At 38.4% G+C, this 26,502-nt stretch overlaps 1 protein-coding gene across 2 annotated transcripts in view; it reads right to left on the reverse strand.

Annotated features, from left to right (window-relative positions):
* The window catches only part of pcdh15a (protocadherin-related 15a), a 149,222-nt gene extending 124,250 nt beyond the window's left edge, over window positions 1-24,972 (reverse strand). For both annotated transcript variants that reach the window (XM_053333387.1, XM_053333386.1), the window contains exons 1-3: window positions 24,882-24,972; window positions 11,997-12,011; window positions 10,364-10,429 (exon numbers count right to left, since the gene is read on the reverse strand). In XM_053333387.1, coding sequence (XP_053189362.1) covers window positions 10,364-10,429; window positions 11,997-12,011; window positions 24,882-24,972 — 172 coding nt within the window. The remainder of the gene's footprint in view (window positions 1-10,363; window positions 10,430-11,996; window positions 12,012-24,881) is intronic.
* Between the last annotated feature and the right edge of the window lie 1,530 nt (window positions 24,973-26,502).

The raw sequence follows: 26,502 nt of genomic DNA on the forward strand, positions 1-26,502 counted from the left end.
GTTGCAGATATAGGCATACCACTGCAATAACATTCATCATTTACCATTTACAACTGTGTCATCTGCATGAAAGTCCACAACCATGTCCTTTTCACTATAATTGCTACTTACAATTGAGGTACTGAACTGAATGAAGCAGGTTATATGGTTCATTCACATGTTGTTATTACTATTAAAAGGGCTGTACTACCAGCTGAAGTGACACTTACAAGCTGAGAGTAAGCATGTACAGTACTGTGCAAAGATTTTAGGCACTTTAGATGTTTAGATTCATATCCACAATGCAATACCATCATGGAGGCATCTGTCCTAAATTAATTCTTCAGCATGACAATGACCCCAAACATACAGCTTGAGTCATAAAGAACTGTATTCAGCAACAATAAGAAGAAGAGTCCTGCAATAAATGGATATGGCCCACATAAAGCCCTGATCTTATCACCGAGCTAGTCTGGGATTACATAAAGAGACAGAAGCCATTGAGACAGCCTAAATCCACGGAAGAGCTGTGGCAAATTCAGTGATATGTGAGACCTCGCTCTGTTGAAAAGAGAAGGGACATTCTGAATATATGACTTAAGTCTTATCAATGTTTAAATACCAGATAGCTTTGTGTCTGTCTACACTACAATGGCGATCAATCTTCGATTACATGAACATATCTTTTTAGCACATGAATAGCAATGCACAACTTTAACAGCTCAGTTTAAGAGGGTGCTCAAAGGCTTTGAATAACATTCTGGTTGTTTAAACTCAGGAGCTTGCCGTGGTTCTTTATAACCATGCAGCACTTTACTGTATTACATCAAGAGTCAAGCTAATGGTATTTATATAGCCCAATATCTATAAAATGTGCCTAATAGGGCTTTTCAATCTGTACAGCATACAACATCTCCTATCCTTAGACCCTCAATATGGATAAAGAAAAAACTTTCCCCCACAAAAAATCCTTTAACAGGGAACGCAGCAAAGAAAGCTCAGAGAGACTGAAGGAAGAAGGATCCAGACAGGCATGCAATAGTAAAGTGTAAAGGTAAGCAGGATACATACAGTATTTTAGAGATTTGGATTTGACTTAAGTTCAAAGTGTACATCAGCAATCCTAATGTGAAACTGGACAAGGCCGCCTGAATCATGAATTCCTCCCCAGTACACGGAGGCTGCTTATCTCTGTATGTAAAATTAGAAAACTGGGGCATCATCGTAAAAACCAAATTAACCGCAGCTGCATGACACTGAAGTGTCTGAAACAGACTCAGTTAGTATCTGACTCCCACATAAATGTTGTCCCACTGAAGCATCAAATTTCAAGAACTGAGCTTTTCATCTGTGATGTCACCATGATTTACAGCCTGGAGTTGCTCTATTGATAATGAATGGGAGACTGACTATCTCAATTCTTGGAAGGTTAGTTTGAAAGATGTCCTGAGTGTTGAAAGTGACTACTTTACCATCATCTGTACACTGGTACTGTAGAACATCAGAGATGAGGAAAATTCATCTTTCTTGTTTCCAGCTTTGGGAACAAGTGATGAATATTCACCGATATATCCCAAATTGTTACAGGGCATAGGAATTAAATTTTTTTTTGATGCTGATAGCTAAATTTAACCCAAGCACCATTTGTTGCTTATATTAAATGACACGTCTGTATTTCTAGAAAAAAACATGCCTTCTAAAATTCAATCATTTATACTCCACACATGTATAAATTCTGTATGAGAAATATGTCACCTTACAAGACAAACTGTACTACAGCACATACGAAGCTGTTCATACTGAGTTCCTCCACTGAGCAGACAAGAATATCCATGTGTGACATTTACAAGAATATGCAGTATAGTAGACAAAAACCACATTCAAAACCAAGAATAGGATTTTCCTCTCAACAGGATACTTAAATGACTGAATATTTTGCAGTAAACATGGTCATTTGTAAAAAGAGAAGACATCACTTTTTCCATTGGCCCACATCTCCCTCATTTGTAACAAACTATGCCTAACTAACACCTAGAGAGATCAAGAATGATTTGTTAAACAGTGACTCAGTCTTTGCATATAGATGTTTTATCAATAGCAATAAGCACCATAACAATATCCCAGCAGCATACCTTATAATTCTGTACTTTCTCAATAAAGAACCAAGAGCAATTAAAGCCATTTTCTCTTCTCTGAAACGCATATATTCTCAGGATTTCTGCCAATTTTTTTCTAGTATGAAGCTGTTAAACTTGCTGTAGATTATGACTCGACAGCATTTAACCTGTACGTCAAACAGTGATGCATTGAGCTAAATCAGCAGGCCAACACACTAACAATGACAATACTCACACGTAATGTGAAAATTGATGTTCCCCATAGTTTATGGTGTCGCCAAGTACAGCCGAGGCTGAAAAATATCATTAATACCCATTGTGTGAATGGGTGAATTCAAAGAAAATTGTGGAGCACTTAGTCCTAAAAAGGCTAAAAAAGTATATAATATATAAATGTTGTTTGCAACACCATTTTTCTAACATGACTGTTTAAATATGGACATAAGTATCAGTGTAATCAAAACAGTCATAATTGATCACATGGTCCAATCTATTTAGATTTAGATTTGTATTGCTTGAAAATCAGATCTACTGTAAATATAAAATATGAATGAACAATCATTTTAATGTCTGTTCAGACTAATGTGAGGATTAAACTAATCCACAATCTCATTACAATGTGTTGGAAATTAATTGATGAATTCCTCTATCTCCTTAAATATGGAAAGCATTTGGAATGCAGACAACTGCCTGAAAAAACACAATAAATGCTTAGACAAATTTATGCAAGTATATGCACATTTTATTGTATCTTAAAGAAAATAAATAAAACATAAGAGCAGGGTTTCTTGAGGTAAAAAAATACTCACACACACAAATACACAATACACAGTATGTATCTTCATTAAAAATTACAATTATTGCCCGTCTTCAGTATACAATAATAGGAACAACAACAAAAAACTACCAAAGTTCTTTAAATTATGGTACAATGTTCAGTATAAAAATCAATATTGCACTATAATAGTCATCACAGAAACAAAACCTTGGTTGTCTCTGTTGCTCTGTTGACAATGAACTGCAGTGCAACTCCAAAGACCCAAAACAGGTTTTGATAAAAATTAACTCAGGAAGCCACTGTACAGATTAAGCATGATTATAATTCTGAAGTCTTGGAATTGGGACAAATCTCTATCAGATCAGTTGTCATTCAACATGCTCTACTTGCCTGAATGATCAACAGATTGTTGGCAACATTCCTGTGACATGCATTACTGCCTTCTGTAGATCATTGGAATGATGTGAAACCTTTGGCAGAACAGTGTGTGTGTGGACAGATGTGTCCAGATGTACACTCAAGATAAACAAACACTGCTTCATAGTGCTATGGGGTCAAAAAAATGTCAAAAACTACATTATGGGCCAGAAAATGTATCATTAAAATTCCCCCAAGTGTCACTATGGTTTTCACAAACCTGGCATTGTTTCACCGGAGCAGCTCCAGGATTTATCTACTGATGAAGTCATCAATACAGTGTTGGCTCTGAAGCTTGGGGGGAGAAAAACTCTTCAAATGTCAAGTGAGCTCCAATATGAAAGGCTTGTTTAAAAGCCTCACTCATTACCAAATCTGTATGTTCTTAAACAGTTTTGTGTATTTATGGAATTAATTGTTTTGTTACTCACAAGCAAATAAGCATTGCAATGATATCCTCACTTTTCTGGGCTACAGTCCTTGGGAAGACTAAAAACTATAATTCTGCTCTATAGTCTCTTCACGTACATATGGGGGGATGCTGCAGTGAAAGAACACTAAGATTCCCAAAGAGAGATCTGAATAAAAAAAGACACATATTCTATGATGACACTATTAATCCAAGTTGACAATCTCACCATATTCTGGGAACATCTAGCTCAATAATGCAGGATGTGCACTCATGCCACCACCAGCACTCATTTTAAAGACATTTCTTTCAATAACACCCCCCCCCCCCCAACAAATAAAAAGTAAAAAATCTGTGATATGAAGACAAAAATTTAGCACAGAATATTCACTGAACTGATCAAGCATAAGGTATGATTTGTATCTGAGTGTGTATTGGTAATTAAAAACCCACCAAGACCCACTATGTTCATGCAAATAATGATAATGATAGAGTGCAGCACAACACATGAAAGGCTTGTCTCTATAGCTTAATGAGGATAAGCACAAAATGATTTACAACAGGGACAGAGGTAATTATGCTGACCGTTTATCTCCACAATATACTGTAATTGCTGTCTTTATTTGCACATCAAACACTGAAATGTGTGGCAAAAACAATAGTCTTAACACAGCTAGTAGTCCAATTAGGGTCAAGTAGACAGGGAGGTACAAACTGGTGTAGGTCACTTTACCTCTGATAAACACATTCACTATCTGAAAATTAGGAAATTTACCGTAAATAATGGCTTGTTATGTACATGAACCATACAAAAATATAGATGTTGGAGTGGGGTGGTCACAATGTACTTTAGTCATAATTAAGCCTCACTGAATGTCACGCCCCCCTGTTTTGCTCTGTAATCCACAAGGAGCAGGTGTTGCACACTAATCCTGGCCTTTCAGCTACGCTCTAATTATATATTGATGACCCAGCAATCATCACGACTGGACATCATCATAGAATTTAACACAGTCCAGTGTATGTGTGCTTGTGTGTCTGTGTGTGTGTGCGCATGTGAGGAACACAGAATAGCGAACAGAGAGTACATGTTTAATCCTAATTAGACATCTGCATATTATTATAAAAATGCAAACCAGAGCAACATGTCCACCCTTGTTTGTGTCGCACACGTACAGTACACACATCGCAACTACTCTCAAATCAAAACAAGACAAGCAGAAACCCACAGACTGCTTGAATGCATGTGTGCACACAAACCAGCAGTGCCCGTTTTGTCTGAGTAACAAAATCACAGCTCCACAAAATCAAATTGGCCACTTGGGTAACTGCAGCCCAATGTGCACAGATGTTTCCTCTCCTGCTAAATTACTATTATTAAGCAAGACAGGAATGTCCAAAGTTCTGATCAGCAAAATTAAAGGTAAACTTGTGAGAATATCAAACATTCAATATAGTTGTCTTTTTTTCAAAAGTTTACCCTGCACACCAAACCAAAGGCATTTAATCAGATGTTAGATTATTCTGCTAAAAAAAAAACGATGACTTTGTTAATTTTCTACACTAATGATTTCAATATTCATTCCCCTAAAAATTATACTGAATTATGTGTGTTTGTCAGTGTAATTAAGGAAGGGCAACAAAATATTGAGTTATCCACAAACACAAAATCCTAAGCCCAGTCAAAAGTTGCAAAATAGTCAGATATGAAAGGAACTTCTCATGCTATCAGTAAAACCATGCAGTTAAAAGTGAGACTTAACTATTTCTAAATGTGAAAATTGGTTTGACAGGGAGCACCACAACCATGATCATCCTGCAGTTATGAAAATCAAGATGATGTTTTGTGTGAATGATTCTGAGGTGAGATATTAATAATTGAAACTTAAATTTAGCAATACAGTCCATTTGTTGTGAGAGGATAGATTGTACATGAATAGCATTTTCATATTCAGCTGATTGGATGTTGACAGAATGTTCTTAATTCAGGTTCAATTGCCAGAGATGCATATCTTCCCAGGGCAATTACAAAGTATATTTCAATGACATCAACTCAAAGAAAGTTAGGAAGCCAACAGTAAGTTAACTCTTTGTGGTAAACGATGGAGCACTATGTCCTGTTTTTGCTCTTCAGGCAGATATCAAGACTTTTTCACCCCACTTGGTAAAAGAGCTACAAATTATGCCCTTGCTATCTGTACAGGGCTACATTAAAAGGCCCATAAATCAGTTTGCGTACCTGATGACAGCGACTATTGTTTGAAACCAGTGGAATTATGGATTGTAGTTGTTTAAAGATTCATCATAGCGAGGCATAGGGCTACATGCTTGAATGGTGTTTAATTGGACTGTTAGCCCACTGTTGGACAAAGTTCACTTTTATTTAGGAAAATGTACCCTAAATCTGAAGTATATGTCTAATTTTAAGCCAGTGCATTGCCATAGACATTGAATTTCTTTGAAATAAAAAAAGCAAATTCTGTCTCTTTGGCATTGATCTCTTTCCATATGTCAGGGATAAGATTGTTAATTGTACATTTATATTGTGTTATTAGTGTTATCAATACAATAAAGTAGATACTGAGTATGTTAGCAAATGAAAAAAAAACAGACAGAAAGAAATAAAAAGAAAGGCCTAAAACAGATTACACAACATGTTAATGTAAAGGAATGAGGCAACAGAGAGTATGGTCGAACTAATGACAAGCTTGATGGAGAGAAACAGTGTGGGGGATTGAATTAACTCTAAGGAGAGAAGCTAATGAGCCCATGGTGGCTGAGAAAAACACTCACGTAGGCTGGCTCATCTCATTAATTGTTTAAGCCTGTATTTAACACTTTCTGGAGCTGCCTCCAAGGTTGGTCCTGTGTCTATGTGCAAACCTTTACTCACAAGACCCAGTATTTTGCTCAGGAGGAAACTTTGCACCATTTTATGAAAGGGAATCAACCTAGATGAGATGAAAGACCTTTAAACATGCATGGTATTCAGCATCAGGACTATATTTCCTCTGTTTGACATCATTACAACTCTGTCAAATCTGTAGTTTTCTGCTGTGTCAAGGCTGTCTTGTAGTCAGTTGTATTGGGTCTAAAAAGAGAAGCAGTCTAATCATAAAACACCAATAAGACTGTGAAAGCAGGGAGTTGGAAATGAACCAGAGAAAATAGCTGAAACACTACAGAAGTGTCAAGTGGCTCAATTTGTTTATCTTCATACATACTCTGGTGTAGGTGTCAGTTCATTTTCTATATGACAAGTTGTTGAATTTGGTGTAAGTTCAGAGACAAGCCTGAAGAGACAGAGGCGAGACAAGGTTCTTCCAAAAAGAGTGTATTTTCGATCACACACTTGGTCTGAGCACTTGTAACAACAAAAGAGCATAATGTGATGGAGGGGTACGGAGTCCTCTGTGTTGGAGTGCCTACTGACAGTGCTGCTCTGATTAAGTCCCAATTTTCATCACTATATTATTCAAATAAAGAGCATTGATCTTTTTATGAATTCACTGTAGATATAATAATAAAAAAAATATGAGTTGCAATGAAACTGGGCTTGAATTACAATCAAATAGTCAGTCTTTAATGTTGAAACAGAAGTGCAAGATGATACAGTGCTTTTCATCTGCACCACACTGGATATAATATAAACTACCTACATGTAGTAAGTTCAAGTTATGAACATGAAGTTATCGTCACCTTTTCTTTTGCATGGGTTAACACTGAAGATGTACACCGAAAAATTTGGCCAATGACTGCACACAATTCCAACTCCAGCTCTAAGAGTTACTGTGCTAAAGAAAAGGTGCAACAATAAATTAACCCCTCCACAGCTTGCAGCACTACTTTTTTTTTAATAATGGTGAATTGATTCAATTACCCATCATGCCACTTGTTTTGAACTTTCAGTGTATCCTGGGGGTAATGTTTAAGGTCAAGCACGCATTTTAGTGACTGATACAATTACTTGCATCATCAGCCTATGGAGGATTTTACTTTGATTGCCTTGTTCAAGTGGCTGTCAGCCTTCCTCGTGATGCAATGATTTATCAGCATTTAGAGTGAATCTACCTTGGCAGATACACTACATAAAGGAATGCTAAATTGGCTTCTTTTTATTAAAGCCCTTCAGCTACGCTCGTTTCTGGTTTCCTGTAAGCTGTTCCTCAATATGCAGAGGGTTGAGATGATGCACAAGCTTAGCTTCAGGCAACAGTTGATACAAATCATGAATTTGCAGAGACAAGATAAAAGCTAGGAGCAGCATCTTCATTAATGGACATGCTGATTTCCCACTGCTGTTGTAGAAAGCTTTCCGTCAATAAGAAAGAAGAAAAAAACTTCTGCTCATATCTAGCTACCCCTATCCACTGAGGTAAAAAAAACTCCTCAATCTAATGCTTCAACTGCTTTTGGATTTAGCTCATAGGCCCGAATAAGCTCAGGAACCTATGGAAAACAAGCTTTGTCTCCCCAATAGAGATCTACTCGGTAAGTGAATGAGGCTTTATGTGTTGTGTCTGGCACCTGTCAGTGGGTCTGCAGAAGCAGCAGCTTGGATAAATTAAACATGTTACGCTTCATTTGAGCAAGTGGGTTGCTATTCCCTCATGACTATCCATTTCTCTAAAGTGAAAACCTCCGAGAATAAAACACAGCAAACTTAAATGAAAAACCTTAGAAAAAAAAGAAAGAAAAGAAAATGGGCTTATTTCACGATATATGTGCTGAGGTCTATTGTTTAAACAGAGTCAAATATAATTCCACCCCAGACAATCGATGAATGAACAACAGTTGATAAAATGCAGTGCCTTGACAGCTGCAAATTTGATCACGTTTCTGAGAAACACTTATCTTCCACAGAGAACCTTCACCACTTTCTTTGCTCTTCTGACTGATGTTAAATTTGTTCCACACATGAGGCAAAGGAAACAGGATTCTATATTTATTTGTCTATCTTTTCTGACCCTGACCAAACAAAACCAGACAGACGGGTGATTATGTTGTTTGCTTTTCCATTCACAGACATGAATGAATATAAAGGCGACTGCTCAGAAAAAGATGGAATCTTATTATGTGCCATTTGCATGGTTTCTGTGTGACAGAGGAGAAGAGATGAAACACATTTAGAGGGATAATTGCTTTGGTCAATAACGGTGGGTTGCCTGTTTTACATTCCATTACAGGGAGGACGGGCTCTGGGCTGATTCATCACACTGAGATAAATAAAAGGACAGAGGAGCCAGAAGAGACCCATATCCCAGGTAAATGAGTGCTTTATGAGGAAGATTAGTGCAAATCCCTCACACACAGAGCAGTGGCACATGTGTGGTGAGGGAGGCTTTCCGATCCAGGCTTGGCCACCTCCATCTCACACATTCCCCCGGCAATCGATCAAACCCCCCCCAAATCACAGCTACACACATAGAGAGAGCAGGGAGTTGGTGCGCCAGTATGACAGCCTGAATTGGAGGCTATTGCATTGATGAATGGCTGCCACATTTGACACAGAGCCACCCAATCATACTCTTCGGAAATAAATATGTACATAGGGTGTATGCATATGTGCGCACACAGTTCCTCTTTCTGAGGCACTCACACATCCAGAATAAATACTATAAAGGTGGGGCATCTATGAAATGATATTCTGATTCTTTAAACATGCTTTGGGTCTCACCTTCAGTGAGAGCTGCTCATTTAACTAGGTTAACCTGCAGTACTAATATCTGCAGGGAGAACAAAGTACGAAACACACCTGCTCCATTCAGTGAAAAGCATTTCTCATTCATTCAATGAACATATAACTCCTCCCCTAGCAGTCTCGCAGTCTCTCTCTCTCTCTCTCTCTCTCTCTCTCTCTCTCTCTCTCTCTCTCTCTCTCTCTCTCTCTCTCTCTCTCTCTCTCTCTCTCTCTCTCTCTCTCTCTCTCTCTCTCTCTCTCTCTCTCTCTCTCTCTCTCTCTCTCTCTCTCTCTCAAACACACCAACAAAATGCAGATGACAAACACTGACATTTCATAGCACAGAGTGATGAGAGAGGAAAAGAGAGAAGGAAAAGAGAGGGAAACTAGAAAGAGCTGAGAAGTGGGTGTAGGTGATGGAGAGGCCAGAAAAACATGAAGGAGGAAGAGAAAAGCTGCAGCAGAATATTTTGACCCACTCAAGTGTTGCGTGTCTGCTCCAAGCATCAGTGATTCCTGTGCTGCTGTAGAACAGGTATGCCACAGTAAAGACAACCTGCATCGGGAGCAGACTACTCATTAATGGAGGCCCATGTCACGTCTGTATGCCAAACACCATCTATATTCACTCACTCAGACACACACACACACACTCACACAAACACCCCTCTGCTTTACCCTGGGAGAGAAAACCAAATATACACACCAGAACAACAATCATTTATTTATCTTTAATTTAAAACACAGTCAAAATGACAACCCAATGTCAAAAACATCTTCTACAACCAACCTGCCCCAAGAGTCATCAGCAGCGTGACAGTAAGCACGATTGCAATACAACACTGAACAGTCCCTATAGGGGAAGTATTAATATGTATTTCATTACCAAAGCAACAGTCACTGTGGTGTGTACTCAAGTAAATGTACAGAAAGGGGTAGAAATAGGTGAGAAGCATAGGTGGGCAACTATTTTTTGCACATACCGTTGGGGCTCTCCTCGTCAATGGTCACAATAGTTGCAGGAGGGCCTGGCCGGGACAGCTTACACTCTGTATGTACAAAGAGAAAGGGGTAAATAAGTTAAAACAGAAATTCCTGTTTTGACAAATTTAAACTATTCATTTTGCAGTACCAAAAGTATATTGTGCTTCATGGCAGCTTATGTAGATGACTTAAAGTCCCTCTTCATGCAAAGATTTTCTTTGTTCGATGCTTGACCTTTACTGTGCCAAAAGATGTGCAGAGTTTGACACTTCAAGGCTGTTTTTCACATTCAACTGCTGAATTGGAGTTTCTCTGTTCTCAGCTTAAATCTGAGTGTAAGGGGTGTACCAACAAAAATGATTTTAAACATGACAAGTGGTGGTTCAGAATTCAACTTATACTAGTGAGCCCTGATTTTTCAGAGAAGTAGTATTGTGTGCAGCAGTTAAATTAAATATATTTGCATATATATTTTAAATTAAATATATTTGCATGCAACAGATTCTGTGTTGTTTTTTTTACATCAGGTAAAAGGAGTAGATATCATTCAAAGGATGTTAGTGAGATGATTAAACTTTTTTTTTTATGGAAAAAAACAACAGACCTAAATTACTATTCAAAATAAATAATTGTATGTACATCTTAAAACTGTCTAGAGGGGATCTAAAATGTTGAATGTTGAAATGGTGGAAAGTAAATAAATCAGTTCATTTACTCAACTACAGTATATAAATACAGTTATTATGAGTTATATAGAAAGTTTTATATTACATTTCAGAATGAAGAACTTTCACTACAACATTTATTTGACATTTGATTATTTGATTACTTGGACATTTAGATTTTACATGCTAAAAAAACATTATTTACATGTGGCCCCATGGTATTAATACATATTTGTTTTTCATTCCTGCATACTGATGCATCAGTGTTAACAAACTATTATGCAATATATAATAATATTATATCACAGGGCCCATTTTTAAGCAGAATGAGCACTTCAGATACTTTTTAGTATATTTGCCACTGCTGATATTTCTGTCCTTTTGAAGCACAGTATTGTCTGAATACAACCAACAGCGAACCTGGAATTCTAAATATTTCATTGGTCTGATGAAATAAACCTCAAAATGTTGTTTCAGTGTCTGTTTCTGTCATGCTATAAGCTGTTACATTGACACATCTTTTTATAGCAGGTGGCAACAATGACTGCTACCGCACAAACATCAACAGGGGTGGACTATAGGATACTGACACCAGACAAACAGGGTGGTCAAAGCATGTGGTAACATCATAAGCAGAGCACTGATGAGAGCAGCTTCACAGATGGAGGCCACAGCAGCTAGATGGTAAAAGCACATGGGACACAGGTAATGGCAGCTTGACAGACAGCACCAGATGGGGCAGCCGGAGAGGTGGAGAAGAGAAGACAGGGGGAAGAGAGGCGTCTAATGTAGAGGCATAGGTGCTGCAAGGCTCTGCAGGTGATGTGAGGAAAGTTCATATTGAATGTCTTTCAACAGGGGGAGAGAAGAGTAGAGAGTGATATACAGCTAGAGGGAAGCAGAGTAATAGAATACAGGCATGTAATGAAATAAAAGGAAAACAGACAATAGATGTTTGCCCTCTTACCCTCATACTGCCAGTCTGAAGGGGTCAGGGGTTAGTGGAGCCAGAGGAAAGCAGAGCAGAAGCATGAAAGAAGAGAAAAGGATGAAACAGTTGGTTGAGGTACAGCTCTGATGTTAGGAAAGTAGAAAAAAGTTCATTAAAAAGAGGAACAGGTATTAGAACATAGGAGGAAAAGTCTCCATTAGAGTAATGCTGAATGTTAGTACACCACAACACTGTTTTTACAATCAAGGCCAGGACTTTAACATTAATATCTTCTTGCCAACAGTAGCTGATGGCTGAAATTATTCCACATGTGAAGTAGTGAGGTACATTACAAATATGAATCAATTAAAGAACTATAACAGTCCCTCTTAGTAAATTAAATAGTAGTGTGTGCTCTGGAAAAGGATAAAACAAAGCATGAAAAGTACTAGAAGGTGCCTATAAGTTCTTCAGCATCTTTTCCTATCCTTCTCCTTTAAATCGCTTTGTTACATATTGAATCTCAAGCAGCTTGCTGTTTGGTGGTGTCCTCTTACATTACATGTAATCAGAGAGGAGCAGAAAAAAAGACATGGTCATTGACACCACATCAACAGTCAGCGCTATAGGGTTTCACAGCCTCCTTCTGTTGCGTGACTTCAGTTGGCAACTGTGCACCTGGCAACAGATGCACAGCAGTGTACAGTTTAAATATGAATATATCATGTAAATCATTAATAGCATTTACTTTTTAAAGATGTCTTCTAATTTAGGTTAATATGATGAGTCAATCTAGAAAACAGATTTAAATTGCATGCAAAGCATCTTTTCCTTGCTCGATTCTCAGTCAAATATTTTGAGAAGCAAACACTACCTTAAATCATTAAAGAATTATCATCAACACGTACTCATTTTGAATTGCTAATTCCTGAGGTGTACTCCCTGATCCTTTTCAGAGTTCCATTATTTTATCGTAATTAGAAAACCAGTATCTGCTGAAGAAATAGCAGGATGAAATTTCCTTTAATAGCGACAAAATGAACAGAGCAAGTGGGTCACACCTCGCAATCTGAGACATAAACAACAACCAACATCAAAATAAGTATGCAAATGTGCTCCGAGTGAATATACTCTGTATGAAGTAGAAAGAGTGTGCCCATGTGTGCGTGTGTGAGTGTGTGAAATAAAAGTTACTTGCACTCATTTTGAGAGGCTTTTTAAAACGATCATAGATGGTCTGTTTTGTTAGTTTTGCATATGCGTGTTCAGGCACAAATGTGTGTGTTTATGTGGGTGCACATGTGTGTAGCTGGCTGAAGAGAGAAAGATGTAAAAAGCCTGCTTTGAAGACAAAAGGCTGAACCAAGCAGAGATAAAGAATAGTGCCTCTATTCGCAATGATAGTGGTCCTATGTTGCAAGTAAGGCACACACATACACATGCATGTGAATACAAGCACATACACATACAAAGTCTAAGCAAAACCTAATTAGCTCTGGTCATAACAAAAACGTAATGAAATCAATAACTGTGATGGAGAATATCAGATCATTCTCCACCAAGGTCAATCGGAAAAACACTACATTGTTGATCAGGGTTGTATAAAGCAGGTTAAATTGAGAGAATGAGAAGAGAGATCTGGTACAGCAGAAAGGGAGTGTTAACTGCAGAGGAGAGTCAAGCTTTTCATATAATACTAAAGTGAATGGAGTATGCACACAGCTACATGATGTGAAGTATACATCTCTGGCATATAGAGTAATAATAGTAATGGTTATAGTACTAAAAATAGGACAGAACAAAGTATAAAGTCAGTGTGCTGTGCCCCTTTCCCTTTTCATATTCAATGCACACAGGTAATAGAAAGTTATTTAAAATGGAAACCAGACAGAAACAGCACAGAGTACAAGAATGGGAGCCAGATTTCAGACATAAATTAACACAAAGTTGACTGTTTAATAGAAACTATAGTAACTAGAATAGAAATCATGTTCTACTACCGACTTTATTTGTTGGGTAAATCCATACAATGTAAAAGGACTAGCAATTTTCTTGAGGTATTGTGTAGATATTAAAGCAGTGCATACACTTGAGGATTACTTTAGTGGAAAGAGCTGGAGGCCATCATACAAATCATTTGAAAAGCAGAAGGAAGTCGTGGAACATCATGCACCAGTGGATGAGAGAAATACTCCACTCTTTTTCACATTAATCCCTGTGTCTTCAACTATGAGAATTTAAAGTCAATGTACAGTATAAGCATTGTGGTCACTACAGCCCCTTTGACCCTGGAAAAAAAACATCCACTAGCTAACATCTGGCTTTTGTCTTCAGTGACAAAGGGTACAATCGGGTTTCATTTCTTGGTCTGTGGTTTCTGCAGTAGTCACAGGTATTTATCGGCTCCAGCTACACCTAGCTAATCTTTGCTACTTTTCTGGCTGCATGTTCATCGGTTTCTATTACTGGATGTCTGTAAACATATGGTTTGCAAATGTATGGTCTCATCTGTAACAAAATCATATGTACTTTGTTATACCAGAGAGACCACATCTAAACATATGGTCCCATCAATATATTTATGAAGGCTTGGTATGCTAGGCTTACAATCCACAGGAACATGACAAGAGAAGTTCTACATATGTTTCGACAACCTATATACGTACATTTTATATAGTTTCATACACATAATTACCAACAGTAGAAAATTGGCTCATTCTTGGTGAGTACTGGGTATATCCATATGATATGGAATATGCATTTGGAATATTTAGGTATCTACAGTAAGATAACATCAGGTTTTCAGCACATGCACAAGTCAAAATGAGAGAGGCTGAGGAGAAAAAAGTACATAATAGAGCCAAAATATTTAAGTCCAATCGATATAACCAGGTAGACTGCAGATTGATGTTCATAGAAAGTTATTACTATTGAATTTTTCACAGCTGTATTTCAGTAGCTTTTTTGACTATAGTGGTGTCTCTCTCAGTCCAACAGATGCTCAACAAGCTTTTGTTCTCTCAATCTCAGGACACATTGCTTTTAATGACCTGATCTCTCTGTTCCAAATGAAATGAGGTGGCAATGGGATGCAACACGCAGCTTTCAATCTAATACTAATAGGCACTAATAGGTAATCATGGAACTGTACACTTCAGAGGCGTAAACTACAAACAATCAAAATTTGACCTCAGGGTAATTTGCTCTAACCTAAAGAGATCATCTCAATAATCAACCTAACAATGTTGACTTGAAGTTGTACTACTTCAGTTACAAAATGATTACTGCTTGAGTCACACAGGAGTCAGGTGGAAAAATAATGGATGTGAGCAAGTCTCAATCAATTTGAGGAATGCTTGAGACTAAAGAAAACTATTTTGTTCCCCTACAAAACATTGTATCATTTGACAAAAGATAGAGAACTGACAATAATTCATCTGTTAATGCCAACAATCCCATGAAATGCTTGTTTAATTTTGTATAATTGCGTCTGATTTGGAAATGATTAAACGTATCATTTAGATGTTTTATGTGTTGTAGTTCATCTTGACATATACAGTGGTATAATATTTCTTCCCAGTGTTTGAGGTTCACTTTTAAAGTCAACTGCAGGGTAAATGCAAAGTGTCTGTGTGCTTCAATAGTGGAGAAAATTAAAGCTTTCAAATGCACCACCACAGTATTTGTTATTTTTACTATGCATAGTTCTTTCATCTCACTTTTCAAATGAGACAATCTTAGATGCAGACAACCACCTAAGCAATTCAAGCCGTTACAAGGCAGATCATCGACTGCTACATTACTGGAGCAACAAGGCGGTGGTGAGATGAATTCTGCTCACTGACATTTAGTTTCAAAAGGCATTTGTACCTGCCACTCGATTCAATAGCCTGCACTTTGCTGTGGCTTCATCTGCAAAAAGCACCTTTTTAGCAACCAATAAATCAAACTGCTGCTCCCTAGGAGTGGAGCTTTTTTTTTTTTTTAAACTGAGTTTAAAGGACAACTAACCCAACAAGCAATGTGGTCCAGGGGGCTGCACTGACTCAATCAATCCAGCACACCTTTTCAACAAACCTACAAAATGGATCAGTGGCATCTTCTTTATTTAGATATATTTACAAACAGCAAAACATGCTTGACATCTCCAGATTTGGGGTGCCAGTCATTAAAAATGGTCACAGACGGAGAAGGAGTGAAAAAAGAGAGGACGATTCAGAAAGGGCATAGGCAACCAAGAGGAAAGTAGGAACTCATTTCTCATCCTTAAGACGGATGGCAAACTGCCAACTCAACAGAAGCTTACCCTTATCATAAAACGTTGCGTACTGTACATCCATATGCAATCATAAACGCGTCTGCCCTTTCATATAAATATCAGGCCTTATGTGATGATAAGGAAATGTTTAACAGAGCGTATGGGAAGCTTGTCAGGCTAGAAAAGGGAATCTGAATGAGGTAATTTCTGTTCCTTCAACCACAGCAGCAGTGATCCACCTGAGGGATTCTCTGCTGACCTCAGGTCTGACAAGCATCTACTTAAAAAACGTCCAGGTTGGAGGTTAGCGTTATGACTAATCCCTGGGGTGGCAGACAGCCCAGGACAGGGATGAGTGGAAACAGAGCAAATGGGGACACTGCTTTAATTTCCCTATTGGACTGATAAAGTTTATTTTGAATGGATCAGTGTCCAGTGAAGCAGAGGGACATTCTGAGATATGTCCAGCAAATCCTGGCAAAGGACAGTGAGAGAGACAAAGGGCAGCTGTCTAGTGACAGACACTGCCAGGTAGTGGCTGCTCATGGGCTGACAGCAGGTCAAAGCAGATGAGCAGTCTGTTTTATAGTGAGGGGGGTTGGGGCAAGTTGTCCACAAGGGTTGGCTGTCAAAACTGTGCATTACAGTCCACATCATACAGTAAAGGTCCCTTCTTGCTCTCGGTATGCTCCACGCCATTTATTTTTACGTCTCTAAGCCTTTAGATGTTTACATGACTTATTTTTATATATTTCACCGTAGATTGGATTTGTGTTGTTTACTCTGCAGTTTTTACTAACTAAACATGTATTTGAATATATATATATATCCAAGACACACTCCCAATAAAAAACATAAGATTTGCAAAGATAGAAGTCATTGCATGGTTATTGTATTAGATTGCATTACAGGCATTGTCTTACTGCTGTCCGACCCTTTATCTATGGTTAAGGAAGTGAGAAACCTGATGTAACCGTAGTTACACCTACCTGATGTTTTACTTACATTTAAGTAATATGTCACAACAAGCATGGCTTTTGTGAAATTGTTTCCCAATTATGGACATCTTAACAATAATTGCATTACATAAATTGCCTTTAAATGAGAACAAACCATCTTGACAGCAGATATAAAAAGCAGTTGTAATGTATTTTAAATGTTTTATCAGTAACTAATGATTATTGCTATTATAGCCAGGAGTTAGTTGCTGAAAAAGATCAAATTCATACTTTAATTTCAGTTTTGTTTTGTTTTTTGTGGAAATGAAAGGACATTCTGTTTTGAATGGACTTTATTGGAACTCTAAGCTGTGAGCAGTGCAACAATGCTTCGCTCACTAGTTGTAGAGTTTATTAAACCTCTGCAGGTAAAAGTGCCAGATTGTGTGTTCTGCTAAACATGAGTAGCTTACAAATTGAGATTTTGAATAACAGTCTTAACCTTAGTTATGAGTGGTAGGATTAGCCACTGAGAGTCTTTGGTAACCACATTGTTGGGTCAACAGGTCAAAACATAAACTGGGCTGTTGCTGTGACAACCAACTTTGTCACAGCTCAGCAGCAATCTATCATTTTATAGTTGGAAGAATGTAAAGCCATTCAAAAGAAAAATACACTGCCTCACTCTCTCAATCAAGTCTGGCTATATAGTGGAGTCTTCATTGAGGACGGATGACAGCTCTATACTCCATTATTCCTGTCTTGTTTCAAATTATATGCCCTGTTCTCTTTTAACACTGAGGTGACTGAATGTAATACTAGAACATATAATCAAGCATCAGTGATTCACACCCCTTATGACAAGTAAAGGTTCTAAATGTGTATCTCTACTTTATGCTAAGTGCTCAAGTACTATAGCACACAGGTATGGTTCATACTTACACACATAGCCCTGACTTAGCAGTTCAATTAATCAATCACTACAGCTCAACACAGTTTCTTAATTAAGATGCATGAACTCCACCACCACTGTTCACTGACTGGTTGAAAAATGCAGTTGTTTTTACAGCTGAATTGGTTGCTTTGAATGTCAGTACTCTTGGCATTGGTCTGTGTGCAGTTCTTTACACATACAGTATATTCTATTCAGAAGTGTTCAAAGAAGAAGAGGTGAGTTCTGAAGTGTTTTTTTGTTTTGTTAGTCAGTTAGTTAGTTAGTTTTTTGGGGGTGGTCGGTGTAAATTAAAATAAAATATTACTACTAATTAACCAGAACTGAAACTGAAAGAGAACACACTAGTCCAGTTTTAGCAGCTCTGCACTGGCTTCCTGTAACTTTCAGAATTTACTTTACGGTCCTCCTTCTTACATACATAGCCCTTAAACAGCTAGGACCAAGCTACACGGCTAACCCCCTTGCTAACTATTTGCCTTCAAGAACAATGCGATCATCTGCTGCTGATGTATTGGAGGTTCCCAGAAGCAGCCGGAAGAAAAATGCGGGATACAGCCTTTTTCAATCGTGCCCGTAAAACATTAGAACATACTACCTTTAGATATAAGGAAGCCAGTAATATTTTTTTAAAAAGGAAAAAAGAAGAATCCCACACAGTGAGATTACACCGTAGGGAAGATTGCCGAGGTAGCTAGAAAAAAGAAAAAAGGCTTTGTTGTGTTTGATGACTTGATGACAGAGGTATATTAAATTGTGATTTTATACATTAGATTTATTTTATGTTTTTACTATGTTTTTACTTTATATACTAATCTATTGTATCTGTCAGTGAGTTCTATACTTGTTTTTATATTTTATTTTTGCATTGTCACTTTATGTGATCTTATTTCTACAAACGATATCAAGTGCATTTTATTGTCCATCTTATGTTTCATCAATGCTTGTTACATGCTTTTATGTCCCCTTTATGTGAAGCACTTGGTGTATGTCATTTCCTTCATTGTAAAGTACTTTGAGCTGCATTTCTTGTATGAAAGGTGTAATACATATAGGGCCTGATTTACTAAAGGTCTGCATGTGTAAAAACTATTATTATTATTATAAATATTCCTTTTCAAGTATAGTCATTTCACACAAGCTAAGATTATCACAAACAATATTGGTTTCTGAGAATAACAGTGGATTTATTCAAGTTTTCAAGTTTATTTCCAGTGAAGCTCCGTCTTGCCAAGAACTCTGTTCCTTATACACTTGAACAGAAATACACATTTCCAAATGTGCAAGGCGATGGAAGCCAAGTATCTAAGAATAATTTGTTTTCTTTATGGTAAAGGGATTTTTGTGGGTTTGATCTCATGCTGAGCAGAACGGATGCAATTAAAGAATGATAAGGATCACAGCTGATCGCAATGGTTAACATTCCAAAAATTTTAACTCAAAACAAAAATACTTATGTGAGTCATTTGGTTTTGTGAACAACCAAAACTCTTTCCGCACTCCCCTTTTACATGTAGACATCACACCATTCACCATACCCTTACTTGAGAGGGAATCGCAGCTACATTGATGTGGAGATAGACAGTGATGTGTGCTTCCTCTTACAGTATGTCTATGTTTGGCACAAGGAATGCAATCACTGCTTCTGTCTCTATCTCTACCCATCTTTTTCTTACTCTCTCTCTCCTCTTCTCCTTACAAATCATTAGAAGTGTGGGTCCCTTTGTGGGGCTTCTCACTGTAATTGTGTGCATGCGCTCATTTTTAAAGGGTCACAAGTAGAGAATGTCTCGGAAGAAAATGTGAAGCAAATGGGGGACAGGCACTAGAGAAAGAAGAAAGGGAGGAAAAAAAGAGCAACAATAGTGATTGTAACAGTGATGAGGAACACCAGAGAGATAGAGGTGGAAAATAATTCCTGCAGCATCATGTAAATCATTAGTGGCTGATAATGGAAGGGAGAGAAGGGGATTGCTTTACTGATGTGTAATCTCTTGCAGGAGCCCCCCCTCCTACTCTTCTTCAGACTTCCCCCTCATTGCTCCCTATAGTTGTCTATCTGTGAAGTTAACCATGCCAGCAGGAGGGCAAAGGTTGCAATCACACTCCCAGTGAACTATTCAGCACACACATACACACATGTACTAAGCACCAGGATGGGTCTGTTGGTCCTAGTCTTACCAAGAGCACCCCTCCCTTCTTGTGCTTACCCAGAGCCTGATTACAGCCTACTGGTGGGCAGATTAAAACCCCTTCCCTCTGTCACTCCACTGCTCCCCCACTCCACAGACTACAGCCAGACACAGTCTGCACATCTGGCCCCTAATCAGACAATCCCAAAAATAGACAAACAATTGTGGGTCAGAATGAATGTGCAGATGGGAAAAAAAGCAGCAGAGAGAAAGAGAGATGAGCAGAGATGGGAATAGCGTGAAAGGGGAAGGTGAGCTGATGTTACATGGTGATGGCATCTACAGGCATATTAACCAATCCACACTTCACGATACACACACGCACAGACATAAGTACTACTGAATGTGTTTGTGTGTGGGTGTGCGTACATGCATTTGTCTATCATCTGGATTTAGTAACAGGGGGATTTGGAGGTATGGACAGTGTGCATCTGTCCACTGTGCTCTGGACTGAAGTCTGACCTTTCATTACCACTTGTTAAACTGCTGGGCTTGCTAGTCCCTACTTACACAACGATCGATGTACATACATGAAGTAAACTGCAGGGTTTACATGGATATATGACTGAGATCATCTGAGACTACACCACAGAGGAGTCAGATGATATTAAGTAAAGAGGATAACATGAAAAGAAAGGAAGGGAGGGGCAGAATACAGAGGAAGTGTTGGAGAAGGAGATAGAGAATGCAGAAACATAAGATAGGTAAATTACTTTTCTTAATGGCTGCCCCCTATCACTGGTGACCAGTCAGTCATTATTGTCTTAACTGACCAAGATACTTTTGGTTGAATTGGTTTGATTCTCTGTCTCTCACGCATACCTGCACACACCATTTAATTTAAATCCCACCCAGGTTCATCGGTCAAGGAGGAGAGGAACGAGGGGGAGGAACATGTAATGAATATTGGGACACATATTAAGTGTCACAATGGGATATCCACTTTCACATTTTTATGTTCTTTTTCATGGGATTAACTATTAACTATTAATGACACACAGTATTCACAAACACACTTTCATTTTAATAAACAATACAGAGATCCTTCTGTTTAGGCTTCATTCGTCTGAAGAGAGTTAATAAAACTTAATCATTGTGCACTTTTTCAGTGAAATCAGTGAAGAAATCTTAATGTTTGTCAAAGGCAGCTCTTCTTTCCCACACTGTTTCTTATACAGTTTCTGCACATTAGTTAGAAGTCTGTGATTAATATTCTCTCCCTGCTAATTAAATAAAGACTTGAAAGACACTGTGACATCCACTGGAAATGTGCTGCAAGCACAACTCTGAAGCGTAATACCATCTAAAAAATTCTGGTTGCTATTTTCATTTGACAGACTGATAACAAACAAGCTAACACAGCCAAAAGCCAAGGGCAAGGTGGGCAGAGCAAGGAGTAAAATAACAGTAATAATAATGATAATAATAATAATGATGCTTACACATTTAATTTGTGATGCACGTTTCATTCATAATGAAACTCAAAGTGCTAAAGCATTAAAAACATAGACTACACAACATAAGACAACAGCAAAAAGAGTTAAGATGAGGAAAGCCTTCCTGAATAGAAAGGTTTTTAGGCCTTTTTTAAAAGAATCTGGGGCTGGCTGCTCTACAGGTATGATGTATTAGAGCAGAAGGCTCGACCCCTCACAGTGTACAGCTCAGTAGTAGGTGCCTGGTGGAGCAAATTGCTGGCAGATCTGAGGGTGCAGGTGGAAATTTATGGTATGATCAGTTCCTGTAGGTAGGCAGGCACATGCCATTGGTTGATTTGTATGTTAGTAACAGGACTTTGTAGTCAGTCCTGCAGGAGACAGGGAGCCAGCACAATTAAAGTAGAGTTGGTGTTATATGTTTGTGTTTTCACACTCTCATCAGGATCCTGGCAGCACTGATATGAATGTATTGGAACCTTTAGATGTCCCTGCCAGGGATCTATGAAGAGTGCATTGCACTAGTTCAGCCTCCCGGTCCAGTAGTTCCTCTGGCGACCTTGAGGGCAGATGGAACACTATCAGTCTGAAGGGAGAGGTTGACAGTTTGGGTGATCAGGGGGCTGAGAATATGGATGTATGATTTGAGCAGAGCTGTGGGAATGAGGTCCAGAGCATAGGGTTTCATCTGGCTGACGCCACTACAGTGAGTAGACAGCAAGCTCCCAGACAGAACAGTCGGGTCCAGAAGTCTGAGACCACTTTCCCATTCATTTGCTGGCAGACTCTGATCCAATCACCGCTCATTTGCAGGCAGGGTAACTAATTCCTATCTGCCCCCCATCGTAATTAATTTCTGTCTGCAAATTACAGGTTGCAGCCAGGTCCATAATCAGCAGAATGATGACCTTTTATGACATGGTCATAGGACAATGTCAGATTTGCACAAAAATGGAGCATCAAAGACTTGACAGGACAATACGTGATAGTATGAGTAGAGTAGCCATTTGACATTATAGATCAATGATATTACATGAGGTAGAGGGCAAATGTGATGTTAGAAAGCAGTAAGCTATCATGTAGAGTATAATTTCTACTTTTATGTTAAGGGGTTACGTCCACATGTAGGCTCTGAGATTTACCTGTAGATTACACTTATGTTTCATTTTTCAAGTTTCTGATGCTTGTGAATATCGTTGATAAGTATAGGCAGCCTTCTCATTTTAAGTATAGGCAGCCTTCTCATTTTAAGTAATGCATGTTTAGGACAGGCACATCTGCTCACCACAATCACCACTCACACTCACACTCACAAAGTAAAACATTACTGTAAAGAATACATGTAGATATCCAAGGACATGAGAAAGCAGTGAGCTGTGGACAGAACATGTGGTATAACTCGAAAGTGCAGGTTTGAAAAATATACATTTTGTTTAGATGCATATGTGAAATTACATTCAAAAACACACATGGGGGATGACTGTAGACTGGTGAAGGTATAACTTCAAGATGAGCATGCACTTTTCAGACCAGGAATGTAAATTTTAGAACAAAGCCTGAATTTAGCAGGCAAAACAACCTCACATTACATTTCCTATTTTCTTAACTTGAATGCTTTTGTTACATACAGCTAACCACATATGGGATAATTCTGCACTTCCTACATGTTTCCTATTGTAGCGCCTCCTATAACAGAAAAAAATATGCCAGAGAGCATAATCCAAGCAGCAATGACATTTCCCCAGATGATAAGTGTATAAACATAATGGATTTAAACACTGAATAAGGGAGAATGAGGTAACATATCCATATCAATGTTTAACAGGCTCTGAAAACATGTGTAAGGTCTGCTCTGATTAGAATTATGACATCTAACATGTAAAGACTTTAAAGCAGCTACACAGTGTGTTTTCATTTAGCTTATGTAATATTCAAATTTAACAAGACATTATAAAAATATAATACTTGAAATTGATGTTATTAAAATAATTTCCTATAGCCTGCCTCACTTGAATTTCCCTAGCAACAACTAAACTTGTTACCTGCTGTGATGTCTAAATCTAAGAGGAAAGCATGACACAAAACACTTGTATGTATCCTCTATATCAACTAACAGCTAAAATGAAGAGAAGAGTTTGATAGCTTGTTGCAGAAGTTGTAAAATAAATCACCCACAAATATATATTCCATAAGGCTGTTCTGAGCTCTTCAGCTGTTATGTTTTGGGGTCGATGGTCTCCTAACACCAAACAACAACACTTATCTATTTATGCAGTCAGAGCCTCAGAGTGAGACTTCATCAAAAGAGCAAACCACAAGGTGCTCATTCACCTTCAAAGGCTCTGTCAGTCATAAAGTAAGAGATTTCTCTACATAAATTATATCATACAAACCCATGAAGCAACGCTGTCAATATAAAATCTTAATTTAAATGACAAAGATCACACTCTTATCTGAAAATGCTTTTACATTACTGAGCTTGTTAAAGAGGGCAGTGAAGCAGGAAAGGGATGAAAAGAAAGAAGGAATCAGGGATGGGATATAGGGAGTAAGGCATCTTAAAATTGACCTGAATCATGTTCAAATATTGTCACACTGGGGGGAATTGAAGCATGTCTCTGTGCATGTGCAGCTTCCCCTCAGTGTACTATCTTTAAAGACATGCCAATCTTATATAGCTGAAATTGACGAAACTGGCATCTGCTACAAAGTCAATGAGTTGAGACTATAAATACCAAGATTCCTATGTAATGTGGGAACCTAAACATGAAACTACAAAAAGAATCCTCTTAGCACCATCAGTGAACTGTGTAGGTAGAAAGCTGGATTAACAACATAATGTAAATTTGAAAAAAAAAGATGATAGTGAGAGTACTAGGAAAACAACGTTATTTGCTCTGAAACATTTGGGAGATCACAAAGTCATAACGGTGCTCCCCCACCTCAATACAATAAAACTTTCCTTCAACTCTCATGAAAGTTCCAAACAAAATATATCATCCTTGCTTACTTGAAACAAATTGATACAGTTAAGTGGCCGGTAGGAGTAGTTACAGACAGCATTCGCACCACAGACTTCATGGTATTACAAGGCGTCTCTTGGCAGTAACTAAAGGGTGATAGCCTCAGTGCTGGATGCTCATACCTTCTGTGTCCTGGCCCCAGCTGTGGGTTAGCAAAGAGAGGATTGCCATTCCTATCCCCAGCCATCTGACGAGCCACCACCCTCGTCGCATCTTCTGTCAAGCCTTATTGCCTGCCTACCTGGACAAGGAAAAAAAAGAGAGAGAGATGATTTTTCACTCATGTCTCAGCTGGCTCTCGCGCATGCACAGCTGTGACCAACACACACACATACACAGCTTGCAAAACAACCGCACATAACTGCACATCTACCCACAGGATTACCATTATTAGGTCATTTATTGAAGAAAACATTCATCACAAAATCCCTTTTTTGCATTCAGTAAATAACATAATCCACTGGATAATTTAAGCGTATGCAGTTACTTCTGGAGTACAATAACCATTGCAAATTGCAATATTTTGATTTACCATACCTGAAGATTTTATAGGAGTATGACCATAATTTAATTTACTATGCAGTGTATCAAACATTCCTAGCTACCAATGTGTGAAGGCTCTCACTGCTCTAACTCAACTTTATTTTTGTGAACCTTTAACAGCTTTTCCTTGAAAGCAAGTCAGACTCGTTTTCCCTTCCCTAACACACAATGCAACAATTGGTGTGCCAATAGTGAGAGCATGATAAATCTTAAATGGTGCACTCAGGTGAACACTGAGTTCCCCTTGTTTAATCTATGTCTTTTAACCCACTACAGAGCAGGAGGTTTGTGTTGTGACTCAAGATAGCTAGCAACTCATAAATCGGCTACCACATGGATCTGCTAGAGAGGTTTACTGACTTGTTGATGAGAACTGACAAGAAAGTGTGTAAGTGTGAAAGTGTATGGAAACTAATTTTGGTGGTAATATGGTTAAATGTATATTATGCAGGATTTGTTCATTTGAAGTTTGTAAACACACATCATTTAAAGTTGGCCCCTCCTCCCCAGCTCAACGAGAGAGAGAGAGAGAGAGAGAGAGAGAGAGAGAGAGAGAGAGAGAGAGAGAGAGAGAGAGAGAGAGAGAGAGAGAGAGAGATATGACTACTGCTAGGGGAGGAGTTATATGTTCATTGAAGAAATGAGAAATGCTTTTTACTGAATGCAGCACTGGTAAGAATTGTGAATCTGATCATTCAAATGTTATTTGCTAATTGTTTCACACCCGTTATGTACAAAAGCACAAATAAACATGTCCACATCTCCACCCACAAGCCTGTGGGAAGGTGCCACATTGCCAAATTTTGTGTAAATGTAGAGCTTCATCCTGTCTGCTATGGCCTCTCTGCTCTCTGCTAGCTCAGCTCCACCTTTGGTCAAACAGACACACACAGACCTGCAGGTCTTTATATATCCTTGAAACAGAGACAGAGAGCAGAGTGGAGCAGAGGAAAGAGAGAGTCCCGACCTCATATCCTGCACGCTGTTATTGGCTAGGGGTTACTCACCGACTGCCCAAAGGTTGACGCCCAGAATACCGGCAGATGACAGGGTCTCTGTACACACCTCACAGTAGGTCATAAGTGATGACTGAGAGGGATTACTTTTGTGTGAGTCTATACATTGTTTTCTAGGAAAATCCTACATGTTTTATACAAACATGCTTGAACATACTCAGAATAACGAATTATGCTGTAAGTG

This window comes from Scomber japonicus, chromosome 14, assembly GCF_027409825.1.
Source record: "Scomber japonicus isolate fScoJap1 chromosome 14, fScoJap1.pri, whole genome shotgun sequence".
NCBI classification, from domain to species: Eukaryota; Metazoa; Chordata; class Actinopteri; order Scombriformes; family Scombridae; genus Scomber; species Scomber japonicus.